At 41.0% G+C, this 15000-nt stretch overlaps 1 protein-coding gene across 4 annotated transcripts in view; it reads right to left on the reverse strand.

Moving 5' to 3' along the window:
• Positions 1–15000, reverse strand: part of LOC143027754 (venom protease-like) — a 47638-nt gene that overhangs the window by 32300 nt on the left and 338 nt on the right. For all 4 annotated transcript variants that reach the window (XR_012966641.1, XR_012966640.1, XM_076189265.1 and 1 more), the window contains exons 2-7: positions 7290–7463; positions 6815–6859; positions 5824–6053; positions 5470–5573; positions 3965–4130; positions 3152–3248 (exon numbers count right to left, since the gene is read on the reverse strand). Coding sequence is in view for 2 of the 4 variants with exons in the window: in XM_076189265.1 (XP_076045380.1) it covers positions 3152–3248; positions 3965–4130; positions 5470–5573; positions 5824–6053; positions 6815–6859; positions 7290–7463 (816 nt within the window). In the remaining 2 variants the exon portion in view is untranslated. The remainder of the gene's footprint in view (positions 1–3151; positions 3249–3964; positions 4131–5469; positions 5574–5823; positions 6054–6814; positions 6860–7289; positions 7464–15000) is intronic.

The following is a 15000-nucleotide window of genomic DNA, read 5'->3' on the forward strand; positions in this document are numbered from 1 at the left end:
GCCGGACCTACTACCCTTGCATTTACCTTTCGCACTACCCCATCCATGTATAAATCTAACAGCCAGGGTGACATAACACATCGCTGACGAAGTCCCACCTTTACCTCAAACCACTCACTCTCTTCATTTCTAATCCTGACACATGCTCTACTACTCTCGTAAAAACTCTTTATAGCTCCAAGAAGCTTTCCTCCTATCCCATATATCTGCAAAACCTGTCACAGTGCCTTCCTGTCTACCCTGCCATAAGTCTTTTCCAAATCCATAAAAGCCCCCCAAAAAACATCCTTACCTTTTCCTATATCTTTCTCACATATCTGTCTTACCACAAAGATCTGATCTACGCAACCTCTACCTGTCCTAAACCCACACTGTTCCTCACCAATTACTCCCTCTGTTCCTCTCCTAATCCTCTCAATCAAGATCCTCCCATAAGCCTTCCCAACTACAATTAAACTAATCCCTCTGAAATTACTACACTTACCTGTCCCCTTAACCCTTATAAAATGGAACTATACAAGCACTCCTCCAGTCCTCCGGCACTCTACCCTCTCTCCAACAAACATTAAATAACCTCACCGGCCAGTCCACCATCACTGTACCTCCTTTTTGCAGACATTCTATATGACATCCATCCAGACTAGGTGCTTTACCTGCTCTCATCATCTTAACAGCTGACTTCACTTCATCTTCCATTATTTCTCCTCCATTTTCCTCACTCATCACTCTCATTTTCTTAGCACTTCCCACTGCAACTACCTTTCCCTCCCTTTCCTCCTGCACATTTAACAACTCCCTAAAATACTTTGCCATCTTCCTCTTACTGCCTTCTCTTCCATTATCATCTCTCCATCTGCACCTTTTACCTTTTCTTCTCTACTTGATTTGCCTCCTCTTCCTCTCTTAATTTCTTTCCAAAATATCTTTTTATTACTTTCAAAATTTTCTGTCATACTCTTACCCCATTTCACATCTGCTCTCCACTTTGCCTCCTTTATCTTATGCTTTACTTCTCTTCTCTTGTCTTTGTACCTCTCATATGACTCCCTCGTCCTATTTTGCAACCAATCTGTGAAAATTTGCTTCCTCTCTTCTACAACCTTCTTTGCTTCCTCATCCCACCACCCTTTCTTCTATTTCTTCCCATCCTCCTTGTTCCACACACCATCTTTTCACACTTTATGACTCCCTTCTTGAACCATCCCCATTCCTCCTCCACACCTAGCTCTACTCTATCCTTTACTACCTCCCACTCCTCTTTCAGCTTCTCCTTGTACTTCTCATTTTCTTTCTCATTTAAGCAGTTCACTCTAAGTACCTCCCTACCTTCTGCCCTTTTCCTCTTTCTCCACCTATTCTCCAATCTCAACTTACCTTCCACCAAAAAATTATCTGATATTCTCCCACTCTCTCCCCTTAGAACATCCTTAACTCTTCCTATTATACTCCTATCTACCACTACATAGTCCATTAACGCTCTATCTGCCGCCCTTCCATTCACCACCTTCTCCCATGTGTACTTATGCTTGACTTTCTTCCTAAACACTATATTTGCTATCATCACTCCGTTTATTGGTTCATTTCCTACCCTAGTATTAAGGTTTCCCAATAGTACTACATTGACGTTTCTCCCCAAATCCTCTATGCACTCATCTATCCAAAAAGCCTCCTTTCCCTCTACACTCTTCTCACTACCAGGCCTATATACACTTACAAAAACCCACATCTCCTTTCCCAGTTTCACCTTCATCCACATTAGCCTTCAAGAAACCTCCTTCCACTCAATTACACGCTTGCCTATCTCTTCACTTACTAGTATAGCCACTCCTTCTCTCCCTCGCCCTCTCTTCACTCCTAAGAACCTCCCAACTACAGTCCCAAACTCACACTCGCCTCTCCCTCTCAACTTAGATTCACTCAAAGCCAACACATCCATCTTCCCTCTCACAAACATACTGCCTATCTCTTATCTTTTACTGTCATCTGTACTACATCCACGCACATTGAAAGACCCAAACCATTGGGTACGGGTTGGAAAACTCCTAGACCCTCGTATGCCTTTACTTTTTTTAGGAATGTCCCCTGTGGGGCTACAGGGAGAAGGATGCCTAGTCCTAAACCCCGTCCCGTTTTTTTTTCGCATCTTACGGTTCAAGGGGGAAGACTTGGTGGCAGCATTCTATCCCCCACCACAGGGTAGGCGAAAAAAGGAAATGAATATTCAGAGAAATGGTACAGGACAGTAAAAAGCGGTTGGGGGACAGCATAATGGAGGTACAATAGCAGTATGATAAAAGTGTCATCATTCCTCTGTGAACAGAGTCCTCCTCTATCACAAACAAAATGATGCGTGACTCTGGTCCGTAGGGCCGCCTCATATAGACCCTAAAGTATCAACTGGATGCTACTTTGTCACATTAACATGCAGACAATACCCTAGACGGGGTACAACTATTCACTCGAGTCATGTGGGTGAAGCACCCTGACCAAGGGAGATAAGATTATGTATATGTTAGGTTAGTCTTTTGACTTTAGATTTGATTGGGGTAGCAATAAGAACACAACTAACCAACAGATGCATCACCACTATCACCAGGCAAATACTTAAGTCAGAGAAACAGAAATAGTAGTCGCACCTTATTTTTCCTGAAAACATAGTCTGTCTTATTTGGTTGAGGATAGGTATAAAGTTTCCTCAGAGGGAATATGGAATAGCGTGGAATGGGTCATCGCTAGCAGAGCAGGAATCAGTACGGAACCGAGTGTATAACACATGAATTCAGCTGGAAGTAAGCCTCTTTACAGTTATAAGTCGTCCTATACTTGTACAGGATAGGGAATCAGAAGATTAGTCCGATATGCTAAGAAAAAGAAACATATATGTTTTGTGTACACAAAACAATTTCGAGCAGCTAGAAGAAAATTCAAGCAAATTAATTAATGCAACCACAAAAAGTGATACCTAAGAGTAGTTATCAAGGCGTGCGTATGAAAACACACAAAGTCTAAATCAGGAAATGTTAGATAAACTGGTTAGTGCAGATTTCTTCTGGGCACAAGAAAAATTGTGCTTCTTTGGAAGCCAAATTGTAAGGAAAACTACAAAGGAGAAAATAAAAATAAAAGGAAAATACAAGAGGGTGGCGCTCACCGAAAGTGGTTTTCCCCCATCCTGTTAGCGTCAACTGACTTCCGGCGGTGGGAACAGGCTTCTTTCCCCAGGGAAGACAAACAGGGCGTATCTCACTCTAGAAAGATAAAAAACAAGCAAAGAAATAAAGGAACAACTAAACCAATGAACAAAGAAAACTGATATATGCGAAAAGATTTACGGCAACTAAAGGTCTTTTAGTTACGAAAATTCTATGAAACCTCGTTCCACATCATCACCTGGGTGAAATCCATAACAGATATTCTGTGTTCTCTGGGATTCTATACTCAGCTTTCCATTTAATCAAGAGAATTTTTTATTTTCATTAGTCGGCTGATAGAATCAGAATTTAATCTACTCGTATGTTGATGGTTCTACCAATAGTCTTGTTCAAAATTTAATTGAGACAGTCTAGCATATGTCCCACCCAAATAGTAAATTCTTGTTCTGTTGAATGTGAAGAAAAGTGAATCTCACGGCCTAAACTATTTATGGATGAATTTGTTTAATGAATAAATCAGGTGTCTATATACACAATAAGAAATTTGTACATTAGGCTGTATCTGTCGTTGATTTAGACTCTTGGTGAAGTTGGTGTAGATTTTTTTCTGAAGTACCTGGCAAGTATCATCAAACCCCATATTTTGTTTTTATTTTTGCGGAGTAATGAGCATTTTTCTGTCAACAAATATAAAAGGTTACTCTAGTTTACTGCCCCAACTCTATGATTTTCTTTATTTTTCTTTATTTGGTTATTTTTGTCGTTTATGATTATGCTTAAGAATAAGGAAAGCTTCAACGTTTGTCACTTACTCTGATGTTAACTGGCCGGTCCAACTTCAGGAGAGCGAGATCATGGTACCCTTGAGGGTGGCGATAATTTGGATGGAACTCTGTCCTACTTATTCCAAAATCTTCATGGCGTGACTCGCTAGTCGTCGTCAGGTTATGTTCACCCAGGCGCACAACTGACGCAAATCTGAAAATAATTTGAACTATTCGCAAGAAGATATATCACAGGATTACAAAGGCGGAACATGCCGATAGGAGACCTTTTGGTCCATATCTAGGTCGGATGCGAAAAAAAATCACAACAATAATAAATGAATGAATAAAAACTATAATAATGTAAATAACAAATAAGATACATAAATAAATGCATAGGTATAGTTAGATAATAAACAAACAGGTAAATAGTAAATAATAATGAATTGACATATAACTAATAATAAATGAGAATCAAACAGACAAATGATAACAAAAACAAAAACAAATAATATGAAATAAATGATAATCATTACAGCATCTTGCTTAGGTGTTTATCTAAATGATTCTTAAAGCTTCGAACTGAACTACATTGCACTGCCTCTGCAGGAAGTTTATTCCATTCATTAACTACACGGTTGGCGAAGTTATTTCTACCCACTTCCAAATTGAATCTATTTCCGGATAGTTTGAGACCATTGTTTCTTGTCTGATTCTCATTCAGTGTGAAAATTTTGTCACTTTTGATGTCAGTTCCCTTTAGAATCTTAAAGACCTGTATCAAGTCACCTTTGAGTTTACGCTTTTTTTTTTTTTAGGGAAAACAGATTCATATGTTTTAGTCGATTTTCGTATGATTTATTTTTGATATTTGGAATCAGTTTTGTGGCTCGCCGTTGTACTTTTTCCAGTCTGTCAATATCTTTAATGAGATTCGGTGACCATACGGAAACAGCGTATTCCAAATGTGGACGAACTAACGATTTACATAGCTTGTTAATGAGTGATGGACTTTTGAAGTCGAAAGATCGCGCAATCAGTCCTAGAATCTTATTTGTTTTCTCAGAGGCTGAAATACACTGCTTGAATGATATGAGATCGTTACTGATAATTACACCGAGATTTTTTTTCACTATTGACTTTTGTTAACAAATTTCTAAATAACTTGTAATCGTACTTACTGTCCTTTTTACCTATGTGCATTACCTTGCATTTAATTGTGTTAAATTTCATTAGCCTTTTTTCAGACCTTTGCTGTAATTTATCTAAATCTTCTTGAATATCTAATTGGTTTAAGTGATCATTTGCCATTCCGCACAGTTTTGTATCATCAGCAAATTTGGAAATTTGTCTATGGTCTATATAATTTATATATACTATGAATAGAAGTGGCCCAAGAACGGAACCCTGAGGAACTCCACTTGTAACATTTTTCCATCCAGAAGTTTTTCCATTTAAAACAACTCTCTGTCACCGAATGTGTTTATATTCTTAGCGCACTACTCGATCTTCTTTGAGTTTGTATGAAAAAACTGAAACCCTAAAATTCTTACTCATGAATGACGCAGTGTGCCGCCGTCAGGACCCACTGTTCATTGACGAGAACTCCGTCGCAGTCAAACCTCGGTGACGATGTCGATCCATACCCAAGCAGCGCCTAAAAGGTCCCCAGGGCATGGATTACCAAAGTTTGATATTTTCAAAATTCACAAGTATAACACGATTGCCTTTAGGTGGCTGCGTCCCATATAACGAAGTTAGATAAACTACCAAGTTCTTATCTTCCAAAAACCACGCTAACATTTCTACCATTGTTGCCGACACGGCCGCTGACTTTAGAATGAAATTTTTATCAATGACTGATTTTTTTGACAAACAGAATCACAAATATAAGGACTTATGCTCACCATCCAGGGCCAAGAGTTCTTGAAAGAATCTATGCCATGAAATACATGTTGTATAAGAGGATCATCCAATAATCCAGAGAAGCCGTCGATTGCTGAGGGAAATGAGGGACTGGCTGCAGGTGGTTCAAAGCCAGGGAGAGAATCCCTCAGAGACGGAGACGCCAAGGCTCTCGTGATCAAAGCTTCTCCATGAAGAACTGACACGGGCTCCGAGGAACTCGTTCCACATGCTCCACAGGTGAAACAGAATCAATACATATGAAAAAGCCACAAAACACCACAGGCAAAAATGGCTTGACTACAAAAGAGGAGACTTAAAATGGCAGAGAAGCTAATTGGAACAGGTTAATGTAGGTCACACAACGTAAATACAATATATTTATAGTATATGATGACTTTCTAAGAACCTACAACCCAAAAATTAAAAGCTTATTTCTAAAATGAATAATACACGGTCTCAGAAGCATCTAATAGAAAAAAAGAAAAACAGGCTTACTAAGTAATGTGTACAGATAAGAAGGGATAAAGAAATTGGAAAAAGTACTGGACTGAGAAGAAGTGAAGAAGGATCAAACTTACTCTGCAATTTTATAAGAAATACACTCAACTGACAGACTTGGACATACACAAACAAGCACTCATGCGCGCGCCTGAGCAATGCAGGAATCACATAACGTTTACAAACAAAATCAAATGTAAATCTATAGAAAGAGTGCGTCTGACATTCTAAACAAGAGATGATGGTAACCATAGGATTAACTGCACGGGAGAAATAAGAAGAGATGACATGAATATATATTTCAGATGAAACTGGTGTACAGGCTATGGCAACTTTGAACCTCCTGAATAGACCAATGAGTGACTCACCAGTGGAAGTCATAGCAATCACATATATAAAAATGGGTCACCACGGGTATCCTGTAAAATACAAATAAGTAAATAAAATGAACAATCGAAGCTCGAAGTTAGATTCTCGAATTCGGGTACTCACTGAAACTCAGGGAAGGCGGTGATATGTCGTTGGTGCTGGATTTACCTAAAATAGAAAGAAATGTGACACCTGGTGTAATATATTAATTATTTTCCTAGAATTTTGTTTTCCTCCCTGAACAACTGCTACTCTAGTAATTTGTGCACATATGTGATATAGAGAGAAATACATGCAGCAGTTATGAACATGCTAATTCCTGTGACCACACCTGGGCAAATCAAATTGCGTGATTCCGGCATGAATCTCAGGCCCAGGGTCAGGAAAACCACGGGGAGTCCGATAACGCTGCATCTGAGATCGTGCAGGTGTTGATCGATAACTCAGACATCATAGCCATAATTTCTGCCGCACTTAAATTGTTTTTCTGGACCGTAATCAATAATCTCTATCATGAATAACAAAATATGAAGTTATCGGGTGGCAGGCGCCTTTCCTGACCAAGGGCCACATACCAATGGACCTCCTCGATACTTACGTGTTGGGCAGCACACGTAGGGGATGCGCCCTTGAAGAAAGCAGAAGGTGGGTCTGAGTTTGCGGTAGGTCTTGAGAACGAAAGGGCAGTCGTAGATGGATTGGCAAATGCCTCGGAGGTGGGTCCTGTGGATTGTGCATTCTTGGGTACCCTCCTTCAACCCAAGAAAATTACCTATCAAAGTGGAAAGTGTCAAAACGATCAATGTGCATTGGTTACGAAAATATCCCCACATCGATCCCATATCTCATTTTATGAACCATATTTGGGTGCAATACACACTAAGCATGTATGTTTATGTTACATGGATATAAATGATAACGGAATAACGAAAGAGAGTATGGCTTGTAACATGATGGAAGCAACCTTTTGTTTGGCTACTTGCCGCATGGTCGGATTGTCGGCGAATACACCGGCTCCCCCTACTGGTGACTCGTCAGTGAGGAGGATGTGTTGGTCACCCAGAAGGAGGAAAAAGAAAACCATGAAAAGGGCAGATGAACTCTGAGTCGATGGTCATATAACCCCAATATGGGTCACTAGCTCACGTGTTTGCCGTGCGTGGCATCCCTGCAGAGCATGGAAATAGGAGCCCTGAGGCTGACTGATTCCCCGATGTCGTGGTCACGCTGGGGTAGCTGTAGGCATATCTAGTAGACTACAGCACACCGTTGTAAAGGTTACTCAGGGTGATGAGCGTATGATTCTTGTAAGGCTGAAGTGCACTTCAGGTTTCATCTTTCTTATTGCAGTATATGCTTCTATGAGGCATATAACCTTGATGAGAAGATGCTCTATACCAAGCTAGAAACTATAATTGACCAGTGCCCGCCACGAGACACACTTAATGTTTTAGGGGACTTTAGTGCGGTTACTGGCACTGACAAAACTGGCTATGAAGTATGTATTGGCCTCCATGGTTCTGGAACCAGGAAGAGCAACAATTCTCTCCTGAACCTTGAAATGTCCAGAAGGCTGAGGATTGGCGGTTCTTGTTCTGGACAAGAGAGTCACACCGACGGACATGGTATAGTGATCCCAGAGGAGTGGCCAAGGAGATAGTTTACATACTTGTTAGAACTCATTGGAAGATCCTACAGAAGTGAAGGGTTTATCAAAGTGCTGAATTATTTAGGACCGATCATAGGCTTGTGGTCACAACATTGAGACTGCGTATCAAATCCAGGAGAATCTCGAGCTGTAACCCACCTGTGTTTCATTTGGAGATCCTCAGGGATGATGTGTGTACCCAGAAATAGGAGGTAGCAATATCTAATCAGTTTGAAGTACTTGGTACTCTTGAGAACCCTGAAGAACTGTGGGACACTTAAACGTGAAACGCTGAAAAGCTGCCGAGGAGTGAGTTGGAGAACGCCCAAGGTCGAGAAATGGTGTAGCGTCGCGGGAGACACTAAAGAGTGCAGAATTGGGTCGTGCTGCAAAAATGAGAATGGATAAAGAGAGGTACGTTGAGGGAATGAATGAGGATGTCGAGGGACGTCCAAATATGTGACCCAGAAGAGCACAATCCGAACAGCCGATGGTGAGATAGTGTCAGGTATGGAGGGGTGTAGCCCCTTAGCCGAATACTTTGAGCAGTGGAAGAGGCGTGTCCAGCTTCTTCCCTGTAAATTGAGGAGCGAAGCAAGGGCGTGGCCTCGCCACAACACTTTTCAATACCTGCATGGACTGGGTCCTGGACAGAGTTGTTGATGAATGTCGTTGCGGAGCATCTATTGGCAACACCAAGGTCACTAACCTTGTATTTGCCGATGCTACTGTCCTTCTTGCAGAGTCGTTGGAGGCCCTGGTTACAGCCTTCGGGTCACTACACAGGGAGTGAAGACCGCTTGGACTTCAGGTCTCCTGGACCAAGACCAAAGTCCAGGATTCTGGGGTCATACTGGATTACAGAGTTCAGTCTCTCCTTGCATGTAGCGAGGAAATTGAGGTCTTGGAAAGCTTTACATACTTTGGTAATGTAGTGCATAATAGTGGAGGGTCATGTCAGGAAGTACTTTGAAGGATTGGCATTGTCCATGGTGTTATGAATTCACTCAACCAGAGTATATAGCGCTGTCGTATTCATCCAGGAGAAATAAAATTTGAATCTTCTAGTCACTTGTGCTCTCCGCCTTGCTGTGCAGCTGTGAAACATGGACATTGAAGAGGCGTCTTGATGTCTTTGGTACCAAGTGCCTTTGGAGAATCATATGGTTTCACTGGAATGACTTCATATCAAACCAGAGACAGCTGTGAGACTTAGTCTAGGCCAGTTACCAGCATAATTCGTGAACGTTATATGGACATGTGGCAAGTTTCCTTGATGTTTATCCTACTCACAGGGTTGTCTCCACAAGAGACAGCCCTCGATGGAGGAGACGAAGATGACGCCCACAGACTGCATGGTTGGGCCAAGTTGATCGAACCTGCCGGTAGTTGTTTGGAGTGGGAAGGGTGATTGCGTGAAAGCTTGCTAGGAGAGGCCGTGGAAACTGGCACCTGCGTGTGAGTGAAGCAACGTGCTCTCTGGTGTATGCCTTCAAGGGATGATGATGATGATACATGGTACAATCTTTGTTGTCATCGTCATCGTCAGCATGTTGTCACTCATAATGAGATGGTTAGTGATAACACAAAAGTTAACAAAAACCGGGATCACACTAACCTGTGTCATGTCTCATTTCCCCTCTAGTATACTCACTCATTCGATTGCCTAACATATAATGTTTGTTTTTAGTTAATTCTTTCATCACGATGACACCTTTATTTTGTGTTCTGGATGTGTTCTGGATGATTTCATTCAACCTCTGCCGCAAGGATTTGATAAACATACCTAGACTTCTATAAAGCACTTTATGATTAATGTATTGCAGCCTATCGCGTTATTCTCTGCAGAGCCCCCACTTCAGTGAGAAATCTCGGAGAAAACTCGAGGGCCAAACCTATCACATCGTGTTGGAAATATTTTGTATGATTTAGGTCAAGATGTATTTGATGAGTTCATATTGTAAGTCCTTCTCCAGGGTCTTTCGCAGCCTGAACTTCAAACTTCTCGAACGGTAATTGCAGAACCTTACTGTAGTTTCAAACATAAAAAAAGTTAGTTATACCGTACCTGATTGTGGGTGAGAAAACTAACGTCTTTTAATATGCCCAAGAGTTTCTCCACCTCTCTCCTCGATGCACACTGACCAGGTAGTAACCAAAATTTCCCTTTGAGCATCCTAACCCCTTCGCTACAGCAAAGACTTATAAGGAATTTGTTCTGGCTAACAAAAAGGCAGCTACGATAAAAGAAATTCTGTAAACGAAATAAAATATATATATTGTGGAGCCGAAAGAGGAGGGATGGGCAAGATAAAGTTAACAGACCACAGTGGAGCAGAAGGGAAACCTTGCTTATCACTCAGAGCATTAACAATAACAGAAAGATATAATAATAAAAGGTTGATCAGAGGAAGACATAAAAGTAGAAACAACCGTGGCATTATAATGTTCCAGAAAGAATGGAGAGAATGGAGCTAGGCCGTTGAAATTACATGTAAAGATCAGTAAAAACTGAGATCTGTGGCGGGATGTAGAAAAATAAACTTATGAGAACTATCCGTACTGGAAAGTTATTAGCAAGACTAAGAAATGTTAATAGGATGAAGCAAAGGCACTGAATTAAAATTAAAAAAAAAAAAAAAAAAAAAGATCCTACAAAATAATGGAGATATTGTGAGGCGGTACTACACAGAATTGAGAAAGCAGGCCATTTAAGAACAAAGGAAAACAAAAACATATATCTCTATATTATATACTGAATTAAATACTTTTGAAGATACATGAAAGGTAAAATCGAGGAAAGGGACTAGGCATTTTTTCTAATAGAGACAAAACTTAGAGAGTTAATTCTAGACGAATCGCAAGACCTTAGGCTACAAGCATATGGAGTAGATACAGAACAGAAAAAAGAGAGGAGAATGTGGGAAAGGAGAGGAAAAAAACAGAACTGGAAGTAGAAACGAGAAGAAACAGAGTAGGGGAAATAAGGAATAAGGCAGAAAAAAATAGGAAAGAAGAGACGGAACAGGGAAGCGATGAAACACAAAAGAAGAGAAAGAAGTGACAGAAATATACAAGGCGGTGAGATGCGAGTAGAAAAGGAACAGAAAAAAAAAGAGAAGAAAAGGGGCAGGAAAGAGTATATTGTAGACACCCGATCCTGACCCGTAATAGGTATGGAACTGCATAAACAGTTCTTTGGGTATCGAGTATTCAGTATATATCTTAATGCAGTGTAGTTCCATAATGATTCAAATTATTTTTTTTCTAAACATAATTATATCAAGATAGAGTTGCTTAGTTCTAATATATCATTGTATGAGTGCGTGCAATCAACCAAGCAGTCAGTTAAAGTCCGCTATTGAACAAAGGCCTCGCCCAACTTCTACAAATCACACGAGTGTGACACCATCCGCCACGTCAATTTTACAAATCTATCTCGTCTCTCCACCTGTCTGGTCTCCTTCCAAGCTCGCCAGTTCGCGGCATCTATTCAGTGATACGCTTGCTTTACCTCCCATCCTCTCTTCTGTATATTTGTCAGGCCCGATTCCATTTCCTCTTTGTCGCCCCTACAATATCTTTCAGTCCAGACGACTGTCTCACCCAACTTGGTAGAATGGCGATGGTAGAATGGGTAAATGTGATGTGGTTAGTTACCACATCATGGTGAACGGGTACCGTCCTATGGTGAAGAAAAAATGAAATTTCATATTTCGTCTGAACTTGTCGACTTGTCGACTTGCTAGGTAAGACCACCCGCTTGCGCAGGATAGGTTTTTGTGGGAGGGGAAGAATGTCTGTAAGAAAATGAAAAGATAGTAGTGTAATAAAGAGGGCTTTTGCCACCGGGCGAATGAGCGAACGATTAGGGGCGGTTAGTGGTCGTGGCTCAGGAGAAATGGGCAGGGAACTCGTAAGGCGGCGCCGACGCCTGGGATTAGAATCACCAAAAGTTGAGAAAATTGTAGGAGGTGTAGTAGTAGAGAAAGGTGGAAAAACGGAAAATCTTTAGTGGGAGGTAAACTGAAATGAGAAGATGTAGTATAAGAGAAAGTTAGAAAGGAAGTGAATTTTAGTCGAAGAAAAAGTAAGTGTAAATGTTTGTGTGTGGGGCGTGGCTATGTTCGTGAGAGGTGTGTGTATGTATCTTACGGGAAGTGAGTACAGTTCACTTCCCTCGTGTAGAGAGCGCGTTCCTGATTAGCCCCAGGTTGGGCATGAGTGTTCCTGTTTATCCCCAGGTTGGGTTTGAGAGTCAGGAGAATGGATCCAATGGCGGTGCGAGGGGGAGGGGGGGCAGGCGGGCGGGTGTTGTACTATCTTTCTCCCTCCAAGCATAACTCTGAAAGCAGAGAATTACGTGACTTGGGAATTATGTGTAAATGTCAGAAGTGTAAACCCACTCACCAGCGTCAGCGAAGAGGCTAGGGCTTGGGTGCGGACCGGTCGGCAAGAGAGGCTCCCCAATTCCTCTTTCGCAACCAGCCGTCGAAGAGTTATGGGCTCTGAATCAGAGTTGAATTGTGGGCCCCCGCTAAGCCAGTGAGCAAGTGTGCGTTTATCTCTCTTCTTCCAAGCACAACTCTGAAAACAGAGAATTACGTGACTTGGGAAATGTGTTTATTTGTCTTTGGTGTAAACCCGCCTGCCGACGTCAATGAAGAGGTCGGCCTGTGCCAGACCGGCAGCAGCGAAGGAGAAAAGTCTCCTTGCCGTCACAGGCCGGCGAAGATTCCTGAGCGTTTGTTGAGTGTGATGGAGCGGAGAGCGACGTCCGACCTCTACGAGTGCTGTGTTGGTTATGTCTGAACTTGTTTTGGGATTGCCCGTCCGCCATGACATAAATTATGCATACTGAATATCTTAAAGCTTTTTACAGGGTAGGCAAATAATGTTACATATAATTACATTTTACAATATATGGGCTATCCTTGTATGTGACACAATATTTACAATATATAATTTTGGTTATACATACATACATACATTCATACATATACCAAAGACTTTTTCCCACTACATGGGGGGTAGCCAAAAAGAAAAAAGCATAGAAACCACTCCCACCCATTCCATTTCCTATATATTCCACTCCCCTCCACCCTCCTCCCTCCCTCTTATCTTGGCACCTCCTGGATGACGGGTCATCCCTACATCCTGTACACTGCCCTGGGTCAGAAGCAGTGTCGCATTTTGGTTATATTTGACATATATAATTGTTTGACCTAGATTACAAATCTTATTATACAACAATGATATATACGTAAAGGGGACACTGCAGAAGTGGCGTGTTGCCACAAATGTTTACTGGAGGTAAACTATCTCAAAAGGGAATTACCTGACAAGATGTTGACTAATAAAAACGTTCTTCTCCGGCATTGTTATTATTTCACTTTATTTTTTCATAAAAAAGGTCAAATAACTGCAATATGTGATACCAGTTTTCGTGAGTTATTTCCACCCAAAGTGTAACTGTTGTTTACTTTCCTTTTTTATACCAAATATCTATACGGATTTCCGAGCTTCTTACGAATCGTCCTTCTAAGACTTCATAATTGTACGTAAATATCATCGGAATTAAAGCTATGATAGTTCTAAGAACTATTACAGTGTTTAATCCATGTGGTAAGCATCCCAAAAAAGAAAGGAAAAGTAATATAAAAATATATAACAAACAGATCACAAAAAGAACATAATTTCATACAAACTTGGTTTTTCTTTCGAACTATCATTAATTTATTTTTCAGTTGGGCTACTTGTCAGGAATTGAATGCTGTTTTGACACAAAGCAACTAAGATCTGGCACTGGCATGTTCATTGTCTATGAAATTCGAAGTACTCCCGAATCAAGGCAATGTACGAAAAGTAGATCTTTTAGGAGTATAGCATCATTGGTTTTTATAAAAAAGACATTACAACTGGCTAATATGTATATTGTAATATGGAAATATAATGAAGTTTTTACCTATTTGTCTGGAGGGAAGTTTATAAAGTAATCACAACTATGAGCTATGAATTTGAAACTTGGGAATTGACGACGGCGATGAAGGCAAAGCTTAGAAGTACACAGACAGCAGAGATCAATACGGTACTGGGAATAACACTAATGGGCAGGAAAAGGGAAAGTTAGATGAGCGTGTGGACTGGAGTAGACGTAGAGGCGATAAGGTGGAACTGGGCAAAGAAAATATTCAAAAATGAGGATGGAAGATGAAGCAAGTGTGCTACTGATTGGCCGCCACCAGATGGGAAGTATGGGAGATGAGACAGGTGAAGAGACGTGATAGAGAAGTTCGCAAGAATGACGTGGCAGAGGTGGCGGAGTCGTACAGCTCATGGAAAACATTGAAAGGCTTTGTACAGCTGTGGATTCCAAATAGCTGGGGTTCCTTAATATCCCATTTTTCCCTTATGAGGCCCCTCAGAAATATGACATGAGGTAAGATTCATTGATTCAGTTGCCAAGACTCTCCCAGCGTTATGAAGTCACTACGCACGCCTTTAATTAGGCAATTGACTACTGCACCTGCTCTCTCAAGGCCACCGAATGGTTATGTCCTGTCTGCAAGCAACAGACTTGTGAAACTTCTTTCTTAAATTTTTGGAAAATTTTGTCTGAAAATCGTGGCACTTCTCCCCTAAATTATATAAAGAAGTATTT

Source organism: Oratosquilla oratoria, chromosome 8, assembly GCF_046742065.1.
Source record: "Oratosquilla oratoria isolate Oo_2021 chromosome 8, ASM4674206v1, whole genome shotgun sequence".
In the NCBI taxonomy this organism is placed as follows: Eukaryota; Metazoa; Arthropoda; class Malacostraca; order Stomatopoda; family Squillidae; genus Oratosquilla; species Oratosquilla oratoria.